The following is an 18,017-nucleotide window of genomic DNA, read 5'->3' as shown; positions in this document are numbered from 1 at the left end:
TATTTACTGCTCGGCAGGGTACCAGCCTGCTCTCAGCCCAGATTATCGCTGCCTGGCTCCTATTATTATAATCACCTCTCTACTCCATGGCGTCCTCTCAGACTGCGTCCTCCGCTCTGGAACGACTCACCTTTAACAACACCGCGTTGAAACGGCTCCCGGTAGATGTCTCCGCCGAGCCCGGCTCCAGGACTGTCCAGGGAGCGTGTTTCTCCCGTGTCGGCTCTCTTCATCCACTGCTCCGGCCCAGAATCGTGGCGCTGTCCCAGTCATCTTTCTCTCTACTGGGCCTGAGTGCGCAAGACGTGCTGGACGACCCTCTGGCCCCGGAGTATTTGAGCGGCTCCAGGCTGCTGCCTGGTTCCGAGCCGGCTGCACACTGCTACTGCGGGCATCAGTTTGGGCTGTTCGCGGGTCAGCTGGGTGATGGAGCGGTCATGTATCTGGGGGAGGTGGAGTCGGATACCCAAGGACATTGGGAGATACAGGTGAAAGGTGCTGGAGTCACACCTTACTCCAGGTAGTTATTATTATTATTATTATTATTATTATTATTATTATTATTATTATTATTATTATTATTATTATTATTATTATTATGTTTTGTTCTTTTATGCTAGTTGGTAGAATAGTGAGATTGAAGGTGTCCTTGGAAACCTTTCTAAGTCTTGCATGAATGTGAGGGAGAGCTGATTAAGAGCTTAGAACTGCTTGGTTCACACCTCATTGATTCCTCATTGGTTAACAGCTAATTTGACAGAGTAAAACAGGCACCAACAATGTTTATTGCTCGTTTATCCACAACCTCACATTTTTTCTGCTTTGGAATATTATGGCAACTTGCAAATCTATTCACGTCTGTTATAACCTTTGGCATTTTGCCACATCCCATCCACTAAACCTCATTGTATTTTAGTGGGATTTTCTGTGGCAGACCAGCACAAAGTGGTGTGTAATTATGAAGAGGAAAAAAATAATCTTTTTTTTTTTTTAAGTGTTTAACTAAACTCAGAAAAACGTGAAACGGACTTGTTTTCAGTCCTCTGAATATACACTTTATGGAGCCATATTTGGCTGCACGCATTTTGGAGCAAGTCTTATCCAGCTGTGCTCATCCACACACTGAAGTTCTCCTCCATTGGCTAGGAAAAATCATCTCAGATTCAGCCTGAGGTGTATGTTGTTTTTTAGGTTTTCCACAGAATATCCATCTATCTTCCCTAAATAGATGGGGAAAAAAAGCACCTTCACAACATTACACTGCAAATGAACAGTTACAGCATTGTGATAAGTACAGTGTTAAGTTTTTCGGCACAAAAAAATTGTGAACGTAGGCCTTGAGAATCTTCCTCCAGATGTTTGCTGTGTCCTCAACATAGCTTGTGGTGATCTACCATCTGAGAGCTTTCCTTCTGTAATGATTTTCCTCTTTCCAGTGTTCGTTGAAGGTCAGACCGGTGGAGTAGGCATCTTAATTACCGTCGTGATAACAGATTCTCTCACCTGACTTGTAAAACTCTCCAGCTCCTTCTAAGTTGCGTTTACGGTTCTTCTCAACCAACCTGTCATGGATGCCTGTCAGCTTCAAACAACCTAAAACATCAATAATACAAAGATGTTTTTTGTGTTATAAGATTTCTTATACTTGCGAGGAGAACGGACAGAGACGTACTCAGTTACAATCTCTACCCGCTCTGAAGTACGTCCTGCCGAGCCCTATCTTTTTATTGAAACAGGGTCCCCCCTAATTACATGAACGTTGCAGCTCTAAAAGGGGGTGGGGAAGCAAACAGCTGCAACATGACCTTAACTGATTACACAGCATTTAAATACAAGCTCTTTTCTTTAAGTCTGTGCGTGACTATTGACATGGCATTGTTTCCTGTATCTCCCTGCGGATATTATCTCAGTGAGTCGCAAGCTTCTGGCCGCCACTGTCCCCATTTCCTGGAACAGTTTAGTAGAAGTAGGCCTACTACTTTATTCTAATATTCTTCCCATTTGTAATGCTGTGACAATGCCACACTTTCAGATTGCCCAGTTTTCTGCTGGTCTGTTTCATAAAATCTAAGAAGACTGAGGATGGAGGATGACAAAATGTGGCATTGTCATCCTCCATTGGCATTGTCAAGAGGCAAAATTACTATTGACCTGTAAACAGACCTGTATTGTGTTCCCTTCAGAGACGGTGATGGTAGGAAGGTGCTTCGCTCCAGCATCAGAGAGTTCCTATGCAGCGAAGCCATGTTTGCCCTGGGGATCCCCACCACCCGAGCAGCATCCCTTGTTACCTCTGACCTCCACGTCGGCAGAGATCCTCCAACAATGGTGAACGGATTCCGGAGCATTGCTCAGTTGTCATGCGTCTCTCCCCTTCTTTCATCAGGTTTTCCGACTTTCTATGTAGATAACAAGCAGAATCTTACCTTCACAAAGAGTGGACGTGAATTCTGTCTGTGTCATTTCTCTCTTTGTTAACCAAAAGATTTGGCTCCTTTGAGATCTTCCTGAGCCGGGATGAATTCTCTGGCCTGCAGGGTCCCAGTGCGGGGCGCCATGACATCCGTGCTCAGCTGCTGGATTATGTGATTGAGAGTTTCTATCCACACATTCAGCAGGCTCACAACAACAGGAAAGAAAGAAATCTCTCTTTTTTTAGAGAGGTAAGACCTCATTGGATTCTTCTTCCAGGTTGTCTCATCATCATGGCACCGCTTTTGATTCATCCACCAGGTGATGATGCGGACTGCAAAGCTGGTGGCCCAGTGGCAGTGTGTTGGATTTTGCCATGGTGTCCTCAACACAGACAATATGAGCATCCTGGGTCTGACTCTGGACTATGGGCCCTTTGGTTTCATGGACAGGTACCATTTACATAAGTCCATCTATGCCAGATTTACAGTATGTGATGTAAATAATGAGAAAGTGATGACTCACTGCAACAATCTTTCCAACTTTGTTAGACCAAAAGGCAAACTATCGGAGCGAAAAACCTGCAATGATTCTCTATTTATTTTGTCATGTGGGGCTAACATTTGGGTTAGCCCCCTAACCCAAATGTTAGGGGGGCCCCAAAAGTTAGGGACTAACATACAAAGACATGTATGTCCTTGTATGTATGCGCAGCAACATACAGGGACATACCTGCTTTTTCCCTGTAATGACAAGTAGGTACGGACAATGATTCAATAGATACTTTCCTTCAACAAATGTATGTTTTTTTAGTTGAGTATAAGGACACATTGGGTTAAATGTGAAAAAAACAAACTTCTAAAATGAGTCACATGGTTCAATTCTTTCCATCACAAAAACCTGGGATTTTAATTATGCACATCCACCTACAACCCTCTGACAGATTTGATCCAGATTTTGTCTGCAATGCCTCAGACAAAAGGAGGCGCTATTCGTACCAAGCGCAGCCCTCCGTGTGCCGCTGGAACCTGGCCCGTCTGGCCGAGGCGTTGGGCTCTGAACTGAAGGCAGCGGATGCAGGAGCGGTGCTGGATGATTTTATGCCCACTTACGAGGCTTTCTACCTGTGTGGCATGAGAAAAAAGTTGGGACTCGTGAGAACAGAAGAGGCAGAGGACAGAGAAGTTGTGTCAGACCTATTGCGGGTCATGCACAACACAGGTAAAAAATACAAAAGTCTGCTCTAGATATTGTTTTATAATGATTTATTTGGAAATAATTGTACTCTTAATTGTTTTGTTTTTTTATGAAGGGGCTGATTTCACCAACACTTTTCGCCTTCTGAGCCGTGTACCTTGGCCTGAGGGAGGAGATGATGAGAGGGCCACTGTGGGGCCAGTGGTGGACCTCATTCTAAAGCAGTGTGCCTCCATTGAGGAGTTAAAGGTGGCTAATAAGCCTACGATGGAGGACCGGTGAGAGGTGTATGGTGGATGAGTTTACTTCTACTTGTACAACACAATAAAATGATACCGAAGTGTGTACCAGCCCCACCGTATACTCTCATTGAATGTTTCACCACTGATCTTTCTCAAATCAAGTCCTTTTTGTTAACTGACCTCTTTTTGTTTTCTTTAATGCCAGCATTTTGGAAAACAGTCTTACCAAGATAATGTGTAAGTTAAAGAAGCTATCTGAAACAGATCACACTAGAAAACATCAATTAGGCAGAACACAAGGACCATTAATGGGTGATGTGAAGCTCAGAGATTTCCTTTTCTTCATGACACTTGTTAGCGGGTCTACTGACCCCCTCTGTGATTTTTACGTGGCCTACAGTCATGTTGCTCAGTTGCCTTCATTCTCTATTTCTTCCTCAACTAGTTGATTGTGGTATATTTAGTTCCAAGGAAACTTCTTGCCCGAATTTGTTTTTTGTAGAGATGACATCCTATCATTGTCTGGCCATTGCCTTCCTATGCAATTCCACTCGATTCTCATCTCCCTTCAGTGTTCCGTCTGGAATTTTCCCCACTGAGCTTGATTTCTACGGTAGAATTTCAATTGGGCCAATCAGCAAATAGAAGGAGATTATTGATTATCTGCACTGTTTTAGAATTGTAGTCTGCCTATAAAAGATTGTAGTTTGGCAATGCTGGACTACAGTTTGTGTTGACCATGCTTCCAAAAACTGAGCAAATTAAGTTGGACCAATATGAATGTTTTTGACACGTCATTGCTGGAAAAGATGACGTGAACTGACTCCCTACGGGGTTGTTTACAGCGCACGCAGTTTCCAGTAAGCTTCATTGAGCTGGCACATTACATATGCCACTGCCAAATGTTAGCACATGGGTAAAATTAGATCCAATCATTTGCTACTTCAACAGAGTCCATGCTTTCAGCAAGCAATCGTTTCTCAATAGTTAAGAGTCCAGACCCTTCGTACAAAGCAAGTCATAGAACAAGATTTTATAAGCCTTAGCCAATGATGTTTGGATGACTGAATTAAATGATTGAGATGGGTTGCCTATAAGTTGCAACACTTATGGGCTATTTCTGATTTACGCTGTTCAGTCTCACTAAAGTGGAAAAGTGGTGAACAGATGACAGGCACATGGGCAGCTAAGGCTGATAGGTGCTTTCTATTCAACAGATCGGACAAGCTATTTACTAGTGACTAGAGCCTAGTGGGCTCTCTGCTGCCTACTAAAAATGTTAAGGGATGGTTAGAGTTTGAGACGTTGACTTAGTCTCAATTACTGGGTCTCTATCCAATCTAGCGTCCATGGGATGTTCTGGGCAAACACATCTAATCCATAGTTGCTTCAACTTCGCAACTTATTAGACTAAAAAGTTATGCTACAAACATCTTGGTATCATTTAGTGGAGTCCCTGCCAAAATGGGTCATGCCTGTTTTGACAGAGAAAGGGCAACCGATAAAAGCTGGCCATAATGTCATCCATAATCAGTCTACATGTACAATTTAAAGACTCAAGCAAAGAAACCAGATTTACAGTTTCTTTCCTTTTTAAACAACTTCTAACTTTCTTGTGTCGTTTCTTCTTAGTGAACTGGCAATGATTCTGTCCATGGCACACACCAACCCAGTTATGTTCGGAATGGTAGCAGACGGGCCAGACGTGGCCCAGCAGCTGGAACTCATGGGCCGGCTAAAAGAGCTCCTAGAGACGGATCAAGAAGAGCTGAAAGAAAAACAACGCGATGACTGGATCCGCTGGATTTGCCGATACAGGTCAGGAAAAATTACCCTGAAAAGCACGTGTTGTCTGTCTGCTGTGCTCTGTCAGAATTGTAGAGTGTAAGAAATATTGGCCACCTACAGGTTGGCTTTTATTGTTAGAGTTTAGAACAATGTCATAACTCCTTTAAAGAATTGTTTTTCTTTTGCTGCTGCTATACCAGGAGGCGCTTAGGCCGGGAGTTTGATGGCACACGTGACTTGCACCTTGTTAAAAAAGAGAGGCTAAGCATGATGAACAGGAGCAATCCCCGTGTGGTTCTTCGCAACTACATTGCACAGAATGCTATTCAAGCAGCAGATAAAGGAGACTTCTCTGAGGTGAGACCAAAGCTGGAAAACCCCAAATCTCCCAAATGGTAACCAGGAGCAGTGGGATGTACTGACTGAGATGCTCAGTGACCAGGCTAACTACTATAAACAACATAAGCCAGTAGCAATACATATATGTTTATATATATTTCTAAAATCTGCACTTTTAAAGAGATAGTAGAAACAAAGGTCGCATGTAATGAGAAAAATATCCAGTGCCTTGGAAAAGAAGTTCTGTTTTTCTGTCTGTTTTTTTTCAGGTCACAGTTATTCACCTTTCTTGCGTCTTGATTGACAGGTTAACAGAATTCTGAAAGTTCTGGAGGACCCGTACACAGACCCTGAACCTTTGTGCCAACAAGATGGAACATGTGATGAAAAAGAGAAGCGGTTTGCTGATGGCTACGATGCTAAGCCTCCTGCTTGGGCTCAAAAAATTTGCATCACTTGATCCACTTAGAGCCTCCCTAGGCTGCTGCTGCGAGAAAGAGAGAGAGAGAGCAACGTCTGTTTTCACTGCTGGAGTACAGCAAACAGATTATTTGTCATATGTTTATGTTACATCTAAAACATGACATAGATAGGAGAAGAACATTTACATCAGCCACCCAGTTAGTTTCTCTCAGACTCTCTTCTGTTGCATAAAGGGAGGATGTTATTTTGTGGTGTGTTCCGCCATTCATTTTTGCGCAGAATTAAGTTTGATCAAATTGCAAGGCAGTTTTATATGTAAAAAATAATATTAGAGTTTATAGTAGAAAAAATCTTCAAAACTATTGGTACCTCTGTATTTATGTGTAAAAAGTCTTTAAACAAAGTCATATTTAATTTCATAAGCCTAATATTACACCAACAAACTGAGAAAAATTAGATTATTTTAATCAGTTTGGCAATACTTCAAATAGAAACCATAAAATCAAAAAAAAAAAAAAAGGATACAAAAAATCTACCAGGTTTAGTTTTTCATCAAATGTCCATCATGGAAAACAACTGCTAAAAAAGTCTAGTTGACAAAAACTAGATCTATGAAAACCAGATCAGGTTTCCATACCAATACTTTATTATTTAATAAATTCTGTCCTTATTCAAAATACCAGAAACTTGCCTAATGCCACATAGACCTTCAGTGAAAAGACAAACACTACACAATGGTTTAGTGGAAGAGAATGATTCACGTGGAAAAGAACCTCGTTCCCAGTGTGAAGTACGGTGGAGGAACTATGATGCTGTGGACCTGCTTCATCAAGAAACATTTTGGGAACCCTATTGGAGTGGATAACTCTTTTAATACCAGGAGTATTTCAGCAACGGCACTAACAAAGAAATTGTTAATATGCCATACAATCACTATATCATAAAAAATATTTATAACTTCTACTCCAAGGATGCCAATAAGTATGCAGGGCACTGTCAATTTAGCAATACACTTCAATTACTGTTTTTTATAGACTGAATGGAATCAGGTGGACTTGCACTGTGTCAAAGCTCATATTGACAAACGTACAACTTCATAATAATTCTAATGCGGATGAAGAATGACGGCTCAGATGACCAGTCACATAGTGACCTGTCTGAGCCTGAAGCTATGGGAACACACCAGAAACTTACACCTAAACGAAACAATCACTGGACTGAATTTTAGCCTGTAAAATGCCAACTTGTGCTGCATTTGCTGTGAATGACATGAGTAGAGCAGTTTTCAATAAAAGCAGCTGTATCTATCAGGAGCTGGTCTATCTGAACTTGAGCTGACTGGTTTGTAAATATTGTGTGTAGCTTAGACTCTCTTTGAAGTGTAAGCAGTAGCACAAGTTATTTGTAAAAAGACCAAAGATATTGCACAGTGGACGTTTTCAATATGGCCAACATATTGAAATTCCTAATACAAGACATATTGAAATTCCTAATACAAGTGACCAACACCAAATAAGAAAAAAAAGAAACTTAACTTATCTTTCAATTTCACCCCAAAAAAGGTTTATGTTGCCTTTATGCATGTGCAGTCAATAAGGAGTTGATATCGCCATGTGTTGGGTAGGCTTCCCCTGTATGCAGCTCAGAATGACATCAACTCACCTGTTTTGTATGGGTCTCTATGATACATTTTATATCACTATAATGTCTTATTTTTAATTGATTAGGAGGGAAGAAAAAGACGCGTTTCGTCCAGAGTGTCATTCCTCTGAGAACTGCCTGTGCCGTGACAAAGGTTACAAAAGCTAAAACTATTTGTTTACAATAAACTGAAAAGCTATAGGGTAAAGGGTTCAAAGCTGAGTGAACTTATAAATAGTACTTTGGGTATTTACTTTATGATTCTGGGAACAGCCTCTATAGGGGCTGGTTAAAGTACATATCACTACAATTTTTCTTCTATTGTCAAGGCTGAACAAGTCATTGTGTTGTAATGAGGTATGACACCCACTTCAATGCAAATCATCTAGGTTTTATAGGTCTGTCTCTAATTCTTTAAAGCAAACGAGTCACAAAAGCAATGTTTTGCCACAGTCATTCTCATTCACATATCACTGTGTTTATAGGGGCAGACCATAGGGGTAAGGCATTTCTTTTCAACAGTCCTTTTTATCTGATCACATGTCTGCGTCAGTTCAGCTGTGTCAGCTCAGTAGGAAATGAGACGGATGATAATAGACACACTGGTTGTGTCAACTCAAAACTGAAAGTGCTGCTGCATTTAAGCCCTGTACCGTTCTGAGGATGAACAGATAAATTTAAAAGACAAGCTGATCCCACGACTGGCTCAGAAGACAGGCATGGCTAACGTAAAAGAGCAACTCTTGGATATTTTTCAACATCTTCTTGAGGAAGAACTTCAGACTTTTCAGTGGTATCTTTACAGCAGCAACCTTGAAGGATTCGGACATATACCAAAGAGTAAAGCTGACGGCTTGAACAGGCTACGCACCGTGGATCTTGTGGTGCAGACATATGGTTATGATGACGCTGTTACCGTAACTGTGATCATACTGGAGAAAATGAAACAAAAACTTTTAGCTGATAGACTAAAAGAGTGGTGCAGTAATGGTGAGCAAATGTCTTGTTGAATTTGTTTGCTAAAAAGTGTTGGTCAGTAAAATCTGTATTCTTATATTGTGTTTTTATCAGGTAAAAGCAATCAGACAAGCAAAGGTAAGATGCTAACAAAAATCAATTCTCGATAGTCTTTGTTCATCTGTGATTGTACTTGAGCACAAAATTGTTCTTTCAACAGAAAGTGACCTCCTCGCAATCCAAGAGAGACTGAAATGTACATTGAAGGAACAGTGTCTAAAGGTTTACGAGGGCAATGCAGGAGAAGGACAACGTATTTACCTGAAAGAAATCTACACAGAGCTGCATGTGATAGCAGGGGCCTGGGGAGGCTTAAGTGATGAGCGTGAGTTCAGACAGCAAAAGTCCAAGCAAATGGCAGTGGAAGAAACAATTAAAGTCCAACATCTTTTCAAGCCTGATCAAGAAAGGCGGATAAGGACTGTGCTTACTCAGGGTATACCTGGAATGGGTAAAACAGTTTGTGCACAGAAGTTCACTCTGAGCTGGGCAGAAGGAGAAGAACATCAGGACATCACCTTTCTCTTTCCACTCCCTTTCAGGGAGTTGAATTCCTTCATGGGCGAGGGAGACTCTTCATTAATGGGCCTACTCCATTGGTTTTTCCCTCAGATAAAACCCATCGAGAAGCTATCAGACTCAAAAGTCCTCTTCATTTTCGATGGCCTTGACGAAAGTCTTCTCCCATTAAATTTCAAATACAACAAGATTTTGAGAGACGAGACGGAGCCGGCCTCGCTTGATGTGCTGATCACAAACCTCATCACAGGGGATCTGCTCTGCAACGCATTCGTCTGGATCACATGTAGGCCTGCGGCGACGGGCAAAATTCCTCGAAAGTACATTGACCAGTGGACTGAAATCAAGGGCTTCACTGAAGACCGATGGCAGGAATACTTTAAGAAGCGTGTGAATGACGATGCCCTCTCCCTTCGGATCATAGACCATGTGAAGTCATCGAAAAGCCTCTATGTGATGTGTCAAATACCAATTTTCTGCTGGATCACCGTCACTTTGATTAAGAGGATGCTGCATGAGGACGTGACCGGAAGATTGCCCAACACCCTGACTGAGATGTACGTGTATCTTCTTCTCTGCCAAACCGACCGGATGGCTGAAAGGCACTATCCCGTGAGCGGTGGTAACGTTTGTTTGAAGCTCGCAGAACTAGCGTTCCGTCAGCTTGAACAGCGCAAGCAGATCTTCTATGAAGCTGACCTGAAAAAGTGCCACATGGATGTCGATGAGGCAACCACATATTCGGGTGTTTGCACAGAGATGTTTCACATGGAGACGGGAAGGGGACAAAAAGTTTTTAACTTTGTACATTTGAGTATCCAGGAGTTTCTGGCAGCTGTGTTTGCCCATTATTCATACATGCATAACAAGGAAAATGTTCTTCTGGGACTTCGGGAAAGACTTTCCTCTAAACTGTGGAGAAAGTCTGTTTTTGGCTTTCATAAATCTGCCATTGAAAAGGCTCTGAAGAGTCCAGATGGCCACTGGGATCTCTTCCTTCGCTTCCTTCTGGGCCTTTCGTTGAAGTCAAACCAGGAACTTCTCTACGGTGTGCTGCACTTGGAAGCAGAAGGAGAAGAAGATGTGGCGAAAACCATACAGCTTATCAAAGAAATGATAAATAAAGAACCTGAATCAAAGCTTAACTTGTTCCACTGTCTGGGGGAGCTCAGAGATGAATCTCTGGTGCAGGAGATTCAGAACTTTGTAAGTTCTGGGAGGCTTGCAAGCACACAGTTATCTTCGGCTCAATGGTCCGCTCTCACTTTTGAGCTAATGACATCAGATACTCTGGAGGAAACGTTTGACCTAAAGAAGTACTCAAGATCAGAAGAAGGGCTAGAAAAGCTGCTGGTTGTTATAACTTCCTCCACACATGCCCTGTAAGTTTACCTATAAGATGATATTCTTTTTTTCCATTGGTTGTGAAGTCTCAGATTCAAAAACAAGTAGCATTTAGATATAATGATGAGCATTCTCTTGCCTTCAGTTGAGCACTTTTTATCCACAGTCAAACCAAAAGGAACCCCTACTAACTGCTGCCTTTTTGTTTCTTTGAAGGCTAGATTATTGCAACCTCACTGAAAACTGCTGTCCATTGCTGGCCTCTGCCTTGAGCTCAACGTCCTCTCATCTGACAGAATTAGATTTGAGTAACAACAAACTGAAGGATTCGGGAGTGCAACTGCTTTCTGATGGTCTACTGAGTCCACATTGCAAGCTGAAGAGTTTAAGGTGTTGTTATAAGATTTTAACACAGAATTTCTGCAAAAACAGAGAAGCTCGGACAAGAACAATGGTCATAGTGACCACTACCATGATCATTGTTCGACCAGAACAAAGATCAATGTAGGGACCTTCTGTCTGAAAACGTACCGTCCTGAAAGTGGCTCAAGAAAAAAGCTTCATGAACTCTAAAAACATGGCTGCAAGAACAGAATGACATGATTTTCTTCTTGTTGCCCTGGGAGAGAAAGCACAATTCTCTGTTCTTGCAGAATATGTATTTCCCTTCACTTTATCCTTCATAAACTGGCTGTAGAAACTGTGAGCAGTTTGTATTTGAAACAGAACTCTGCACTTCCTTGTTTTTAGATTGCGTGAATGTAAAATGGAGGGTGGCTGCTGTGAGGCCTTGGCTGCTGCTCTTAACACAGAGTCAACCCAACTGAGAGTGCTGGACCTGAGTGCTAATGACCTCCAGCACAGTGGAGTGAAGGCCCTGAGTTTGGGACTGAGCAGCCGTCACTGCAAAGTTGAAACATTGAGGTTTGATCTGCTTCTTTCTGTCAAGGATCGAACACGTCTATGTTTTTTCAGTGAATTTAAAGACGTTATTCACGTGACTCCAGTCGGGGGAACTCAAACAATCAACACATTGAAAATAATAATCCTCCAAATCACCGAAACTGTTAAAGAAAAAGCACTTTGAATCTTCTTTCAAGTTTGAAGATTTGGAAAACCAGGTGGAACTTTGGAAAAATACAGACATGATGGGTAAAAACTCTAATGTTGTTAATGATATGAAGGGAACTGTGTGGCACATCTTCTTAAAAAACCATGCTAAAGGTAGCGTCTGGAGATCAGACTACCACATAATAATGTGGTATTGCTTTTATATTAGAACAACAATGACATGAGAAATTTTCTGGGAAACTTTTGATTAGTTTAACTAGGCCGAAATTTTAACCAAGACAACAGCCAGCGGTGGGCATCGCTAACTAAAAAGTTAGCTGTGCTAACCCAAAAGCACTTTCAGCAAGCACTTTCATTTAGATGTTTTGTATTAATTGTAATTCTTTCAATGACGTTTAGACGCAAAAAAGACAACAAGTAAGGAGGACGGGGAACAACGCAAACAGTCTTTACTCATTTCAAATAACAACATGAAAATAAACATCTACTTGAAGAATCCTTAGCATTCGATAATGAAAACTTCAACGCAGATGTTAAACTCTATTTAAAAGAAAGTTTACAAAACAACCAAAGAAAATTAGCACTTCAGAATTTATCCCAAAAAAATTAATTTAGGAAGGCTAAGTTTGCTAAATGTTTTCAAAGTCAGCAGAACTGCTAAATTGCTGTATGAGAGCTTTGCTTTGCTTTGCTGTTAGCGGAAGTGTGCCCACCATTAACAATGGTCCCAAACATATGCAACTGAGCTCAAGGAAATCTGCAATTGACTTTGGAGACAGAAAACAAAACTGAACGTTTCCAAGTAAATTATCTGACTTACTCCATGTCTATGCACATTTTTAACTTACTTTTTGTGCTGCTTGTTTGGCTTGTTATAAAAAACATTTGGTTTTTCTAGCTACTTTTTTTCCCCCTACAGTTTAAGTCAGTGCAAACTGGGAGAGGGCTCCTGTGGAAGTTTGGCTTCAATCTTCTACTCAGACTCTTCTCGGCTGACATCTCTTGATTTGAGTAACAACAACCTGAAGGATGCTGGGCTGTCCCTGCTTGCTGCTGGACTAACAAGTCCAAGTTGTAAACTAGAAATTCTGAGGTCAGTTGAAATTAATTAGTAAATTTCAAGGTATCACTTTTCTAAACTGGGATAGAAAATGCTTTTGCCTTGAAATAATCACCTATAAATGCAGTTAAATCCTACAAAAGCCTTTTTTAATGCAAAAATGATATTTTTTTAAACGTCAGCTTGTAGTATTTATTGGATTTATGACATTATTACTAAAATATAAGCTGTTGCTAAATTATTTTCATTTTTCTTGTTTGTTTTTGGTCAGACTCGGCTGCTGTGACCTAACACAGAAATCCTGTAGCTACCTTAGTTCTGCTCTCAGCACAGACTCCGGCAAAGTCAAACATCTGGACCTGAGTGGGAACAGCCTTCAAGGTCCAGGTTTTGGCACACTGTGCTCCGGCCTCAAAAGTCAGCACTGTAAACTGGAAACCTTAATGTAAGTCTGTTCAGCTAGACTCGGTTGTCACCGGTGGTGATTTAAGTCACGCCAGATACAAATTTGTTTGTTTGACTTCTCTCCAATCAAGACTCCTTAAAGCGAAACCTTCTTTGTCATTCTCAATATGACGTTCTATGAACTACCTGCAGATTAAAAGAGTGCAGTCTTCAGAAATGCTGTGCTGACATCGCATTAGTCCTGAGCACTAACAACTCCCGCATGAGGGAACTTGACCTGAGTGAGAATGACCTGGAGGACCTGGAAGTGGAGTTGCTCTCTAACGGAATAGCAAACCCAAACTGCGTCTTGGAAACCTTGAGGTAAGCGCTCCTTGCTGTTCCCAAAATAACCACAATAAACCTTAAGATGTTTTAAACAAATCAACGAAAGAATGAAAATAAGTCAGAATCTATAACTTTAGTGTATAAAAAGTGTCTTGGTTGACCCCCTGTCTTGCAGCCTGTCGTTTTGTGGAGTCACTGTGAAAGGCTGCGCTCATCTGGCTTCGGCCCTGAGCTCCAACCCTTCCCACCTGAGGCAGCTGGACCTCAGCTACAATCATCTCCAGGACTCCGGAGTGGATCTGATCTCGGTTCAGCGGGACGATCCACTGTGTAAGCTAGAACTTCTAAGGTAAATCAACTTCAAGGACTGCAAAAATCTAGGGAAACAAATTCAAAGTATTTGTAAAGCCCATGGCATACTCAAAAGCTTTAGTTAGTCATGCAAAATGTCACACAGTTGACAGTTATAAATATGATCTGTAATTGTTTGGACTTTTACTACTACCTTTCTACTTCCATCCTACTGCATTTGGACCCAAATGCATAGAAAATGACAGATTTCTGTTTTGCTGCTTTATTTAAAAGGCAGAAAATGTTCTCCACACAGGAAAATCTATGTGGAGCAGAATCTCCCATTGGTGCTCTACTCTATGGTTGACATTGATTAAGGATTTGAGTTTCCCTTAATGTCTTAAATACTTTTTTCTACAGCGTGGATCATAATGAGGAATGTTACCTGAAATCAACACTGAAAAATTGTAAGTCGTGAATATTTCTTTCCATTTTTTTGTGTAGCCGTTGTGGCCATTTAAACTCCTCAACAAGTTTGGAAACGTTACTGAAGTCTGTTATGTTCCACGTTCAACATTACCAGTTGATGTATTTTATAGCATTGGAAAAGCCTGATTAGCTTCCAAAAACTTGTAAAGATCCTACAAGGTTGTCTAGTCGGCATCCAAAAAAACGTATAAAGATCTCCTACAATGTTACTATTCCTACTTTTTCCTACTCCTTTTCGAGCATGTTAAGATTATTATTGTAGAAAAAAATGTGTCTTTTGAATTCTTTGCTCTTGTGCATGATTTTATACTACTATCATGTTTGAAATAAATACATTAATATTAGGTTTTACTGTTGTTTTGAGCTGATGTGTCCCATTTACAGGTTTTGGACAGTTACCTAAATGACTCCAACTTTATTCAGTCTGTTTCCTCCAAGCTTCAACTTGCTTTCCTGTCAATCCACCATAATCTACTACACTAGAGGCAAAAAATTTTTTGACTGTTATATTTTTGTACAGTTTGTCTAACAAACTGTACAAAAAGCAGTGGCTATGTCTGAAGATTGTGCCAGGAAACTGTATCTACATATGACTCTAAAATGAAAACGACAAAAGGTAAAAAAGGACAGCATGTTTTTCCTCCGAGGCTACAATAGGATAGTGAGATAATGAAGTACCCAAGAAGGTCAAAGCAATGAGAAATATTTGAAGTGATTATGATGCATCTTTTGAGGAGGGAGAGGCAGCAGACTGACACATTTTGCTGTGTTGCGTAATCAAACACAACACAGCAAAAGTGTTGCAAAAAATTTCCAAGGAGGAAATAGTAACTTCCTCCTTGGAAGTTACTATTTGTTGTGAAAGTAATGATTAAACATCGCAATAATCAAACGTGCAAACCCAAATGGCTTCATTAAAGGGGAGAAATAATGAGTAATCACAATGTCGTTTACGACATAAATGATTTGTATAATGTTTGGCCAAAACTTGGCTTAATTACCACGATGACAAAGGGTTAAGGCAGCAGTGAAAAAAAAAAAAAAACTTGCTTCCTTTCTACAGACTCCTGCATCCTGACCTTTGACGCAAACACAGCCTCTACGTCTCTCTTTCTACACGACGGAGGTAAACAGGTGACGTGGGTCAGGGAGTCACAGCCGTACCCAAAACACCCCGAGAGGTTTGAAAGTGTCTCCCAGGTCCTGTGTCACCAGGGCCTTACCCAGCGCCACTACTGGGAGGTGGAGTGGCGAGGACGCTGGGTGGACGTTGCCGTCGCCATGAGGGGAATCAGTCGCAGAGCGGGCAGTCACGTGTCCGCGTTCGGCAAAACTGACCAGTCCTGGAGTCTGTTCTGCAGCGGAGATCACTACATAGCCGAGCATGACAACGAGCGCGAGGAAATATCCTTACCCGCGTCTCGCTCTCGCAAGGTTGCGGTCTATCTGGACTGGCCTGGTGGCACTCTGTCCTTCTACAGGGTGTCTTCTGGGAGCCTCAAACATCTTCACACGTTCTGCAGTAACTTCAGCGAGCCGCTCTACCCTGGGTTCGGGATGGAAGAGGAAGACTGCTCTGTCATTATTTGTTCCAATTAGGATACGTAGGAACGTGTTTGAGGTGCATTTCCATTGACCTTAAAATTGGACAATTTGACATTTCGAAAATACATTTGCTTAATAAAAACCTGCCAGTTTAGAAAAAAGAAACCTTCTTTTTCGATACAAAAGTTTCGCTGATGAGGTGTTTTTTTTTTTTGGCCGTTTTTTATTTATTTAACATCACACAAGTCACATGATCAACAATAAGATGCTCCTACTGCCAGAGATGACGAAGAAGACGACAGGAAGTGGTAGGTGAAGGATGACGTGTCTGTTCTTTAATGACTGTGCATGAGCAAAGTTATTCACGTGGGATTTTAATTGTGTTTCTTTTTCTAATGGAAGTACCGCAATTGCAAAATTGTGTTGTTTCAACTTTAGTGGAATATCAACAAAGTTTTGCACACATTTGTAATAGAAACTCAGTTTATGGCTGATAGGTGCCATTCATTAATAAAATACCATTACTATGAATACAACATTTTTTCTTCCTATTCTAGTTTTGCTTTCTTATGCCACAAACTGAAGACCTAAAAAAAAGACGGCAAAAACTAAAGGCAAAAAAATGAAACAAAATACCACGTCAATATTGTGTTGAGCCTCTCCATGTTATTTGAGGCAGGGTATTTCCAAAGGCAGTCACTGGGTTCCTTACAACCATACTTGGTCAAGTCCAGAGCCTGCGACTGTCTGCTTTGGTTATGGATTGTTTTGCTTGATCTGATAAGACAAAAAAACAAAGTCTACTGCACCACTCATACAAATATGTAGCTCAGAGTGCTCTACAGTACAAAAACACTATAGAGATACAGAAAATGTCTAGAAAACAAGAAATACACTTCAAAAATAAGAGTAAAATATAAGAATCACAAGAAATTTGTTGTTAAGAGATGCTAGAAATTAATTGATGAAATGAACATTGACTATTATGGAAAGCTGCAGTAAATGTAACCTTTACAGTCATAATTTAAAAGAGCAGGTCACTGATGACCAAAGGGTAAACATCAGTCAGTGTGTAACTGACCAGTAATATTTATCAGATCCTTTAGATTTGAGTACATAACTCCACCTAGATTTCCTGCATGCTCTATGGTTCCTATCCAAACCTTTATTTCTGGGGCAAAAATTAATGGCCTCTCTTCCGTATTAAATCTGCAGTAGTTCACCTTTACAAAAACATGTTTTTGTAACATATTTGTTAAAATTGTCACCATGCCATGAGACAAGTATAATGAGACAGATAAATCTGAAATTTGTTTTAGCTCCTTCCTATGTTACATCAAATACTTCACCCAGTCAGAAACAACCAATCAGAGCCAGGAGGAGGGTTTTAGCGCTGTCAATCAACTTGCGTACGCGATGTTAAATGTGTTAATGGCGGAGGAAAACTGTTTATCCGTCGTCATGGTGGATATACTAGCAAGCCTTTGCATTTATGGAAGTCTCCGTTGTGGTGAGCCAGCAATAGCATAGAAGAGAGCTAGGGGGAGGGTGTGAGTGGCATGTACGTGAGAATGATTGATATCACTAAGTCCCTCCTCCTGGCCCTGAGTGATTGTGTCTGACAGAATGTGTCTTTCTGCAGATCGCTGTTTGACCACAGGAGGGAGGCAGAGGAGCATAATTTTAAATTTTTTTCTTAAACAATTTATCTGTTTCATATTGTAGAGTCACAACATAGTGACAGTTTTAACAAAAATGTCATGTAAAAAAATGACATTTTTATAAAGGTACATATGACTGCTGTAAGTCAGAGGAAATTCTGAGTCATTCACTGATGTGTACTGCGGACAGACTGACTTAAATACTGTAATAAACCATAATCATGTGGTGACAGAAACAGAAAGTTG

The 18,017-nt window shown here is 40.9% G+C and overlaps 2 protein-coding genes across 2 annotated transcripts; both read left to right on the top strand.

The window, feature by feature from the left end:
- Window positions 1-30: 30 nt before the first annotated feature.
- On the top strand, window positions 31-7,680 carry selenoo2 (selenoprotein O2). The gene is given in 10 exon segments (XM_044107994.1): window positions 31-520; window positions 2,184-2,314; window positions 2,317-2,386; window positions 2,486-2,663; window positions 2,734-2,864; window positions 3,356-3,633; window positions 3,725-3,887; window positions 5,484-5,669; window positions 5,840-5,996; window positions 6,286-7,680. Coding segments are annotated over 10 exon segments (1,881 nt in total). The 5' UTR covers window positions 31-86; the 3' UTR covers window positions 6,439-7,680.
- A 749-nt stretch (window positions 7,681-8,429) lies between these two features.
- Window positions 8,430-18,001, top strand: LOC122826289 (NACHT, LRR and PYD domains-containing protein 3-like). Its single transcript, XM_044107956.1, has 11 exons — window positions 8,430-9,032; window positions 9,114-9,137; window positions 9,220-10,960; window positions 11,139-11,312; window positions 11,673-11,846; window positions 12,913-13,086; window positions 13,325-13,498; window positions 13,651-13,821; window positions 13,961-14,134; window positions 14,497-14,543; window positions 15,629-18,001. Exons 1-11 carry the CDS (start codon window positions 8,762-8,764, stop codon window positions 16,162-16,164), a joined length of 3,660 nt encoding a protein of 1,219 aa, XP_043963891.1. The 5' UTR covers window positions 8,430-8,761; the 3' UTR covers window positions 16,165-18,001.
- The last annotated feature ends 16 nt before the right edge of the window (window positions 18,002-18,017 follow it).

The sequence above is a fragment of the Gambusia affinis genome, linkage group LG23 (genome assembly GCF_019740435.1).
Source record: "Gambusia affinis linkage group LG23, SWU_Gaff_1.0, whole genome shotgun sequence".
NCBI lineage: Eukaryota > Metazoa > Chordata > Actinopteri > Cyprinodontiformes > Poeciliidae > Gambusia > Gambusia affinis.
Note: the sequence above shows the minus strand (reverse complement) of the source record. Positions and strands in the feature narration are given on the sequence as shown.

Coding starts and splice junctions, on each gene's coding strand:
- LOC122826289 (XM_044107956.1), top strand. CDS start 8,762: ATGGCTAACGTAAAAGAGCAACTCTTGGATATTTTTCAACATCTTCTT. Junction 9,138..9,219: donor AAGCAATCAGACAAGCAAAG/GTAAGATGCTAA, acceptor TTCTTTCAACAG/AAAGTGACCTCCTCGCAATC. Junction 13,499..13,650: donor TGTAAACTGGAAACCTTAAT/GTAAGTCTGTTC, acceptor AACTACCTGCAG/ATTAAAAGAGTGCAGTCTTC.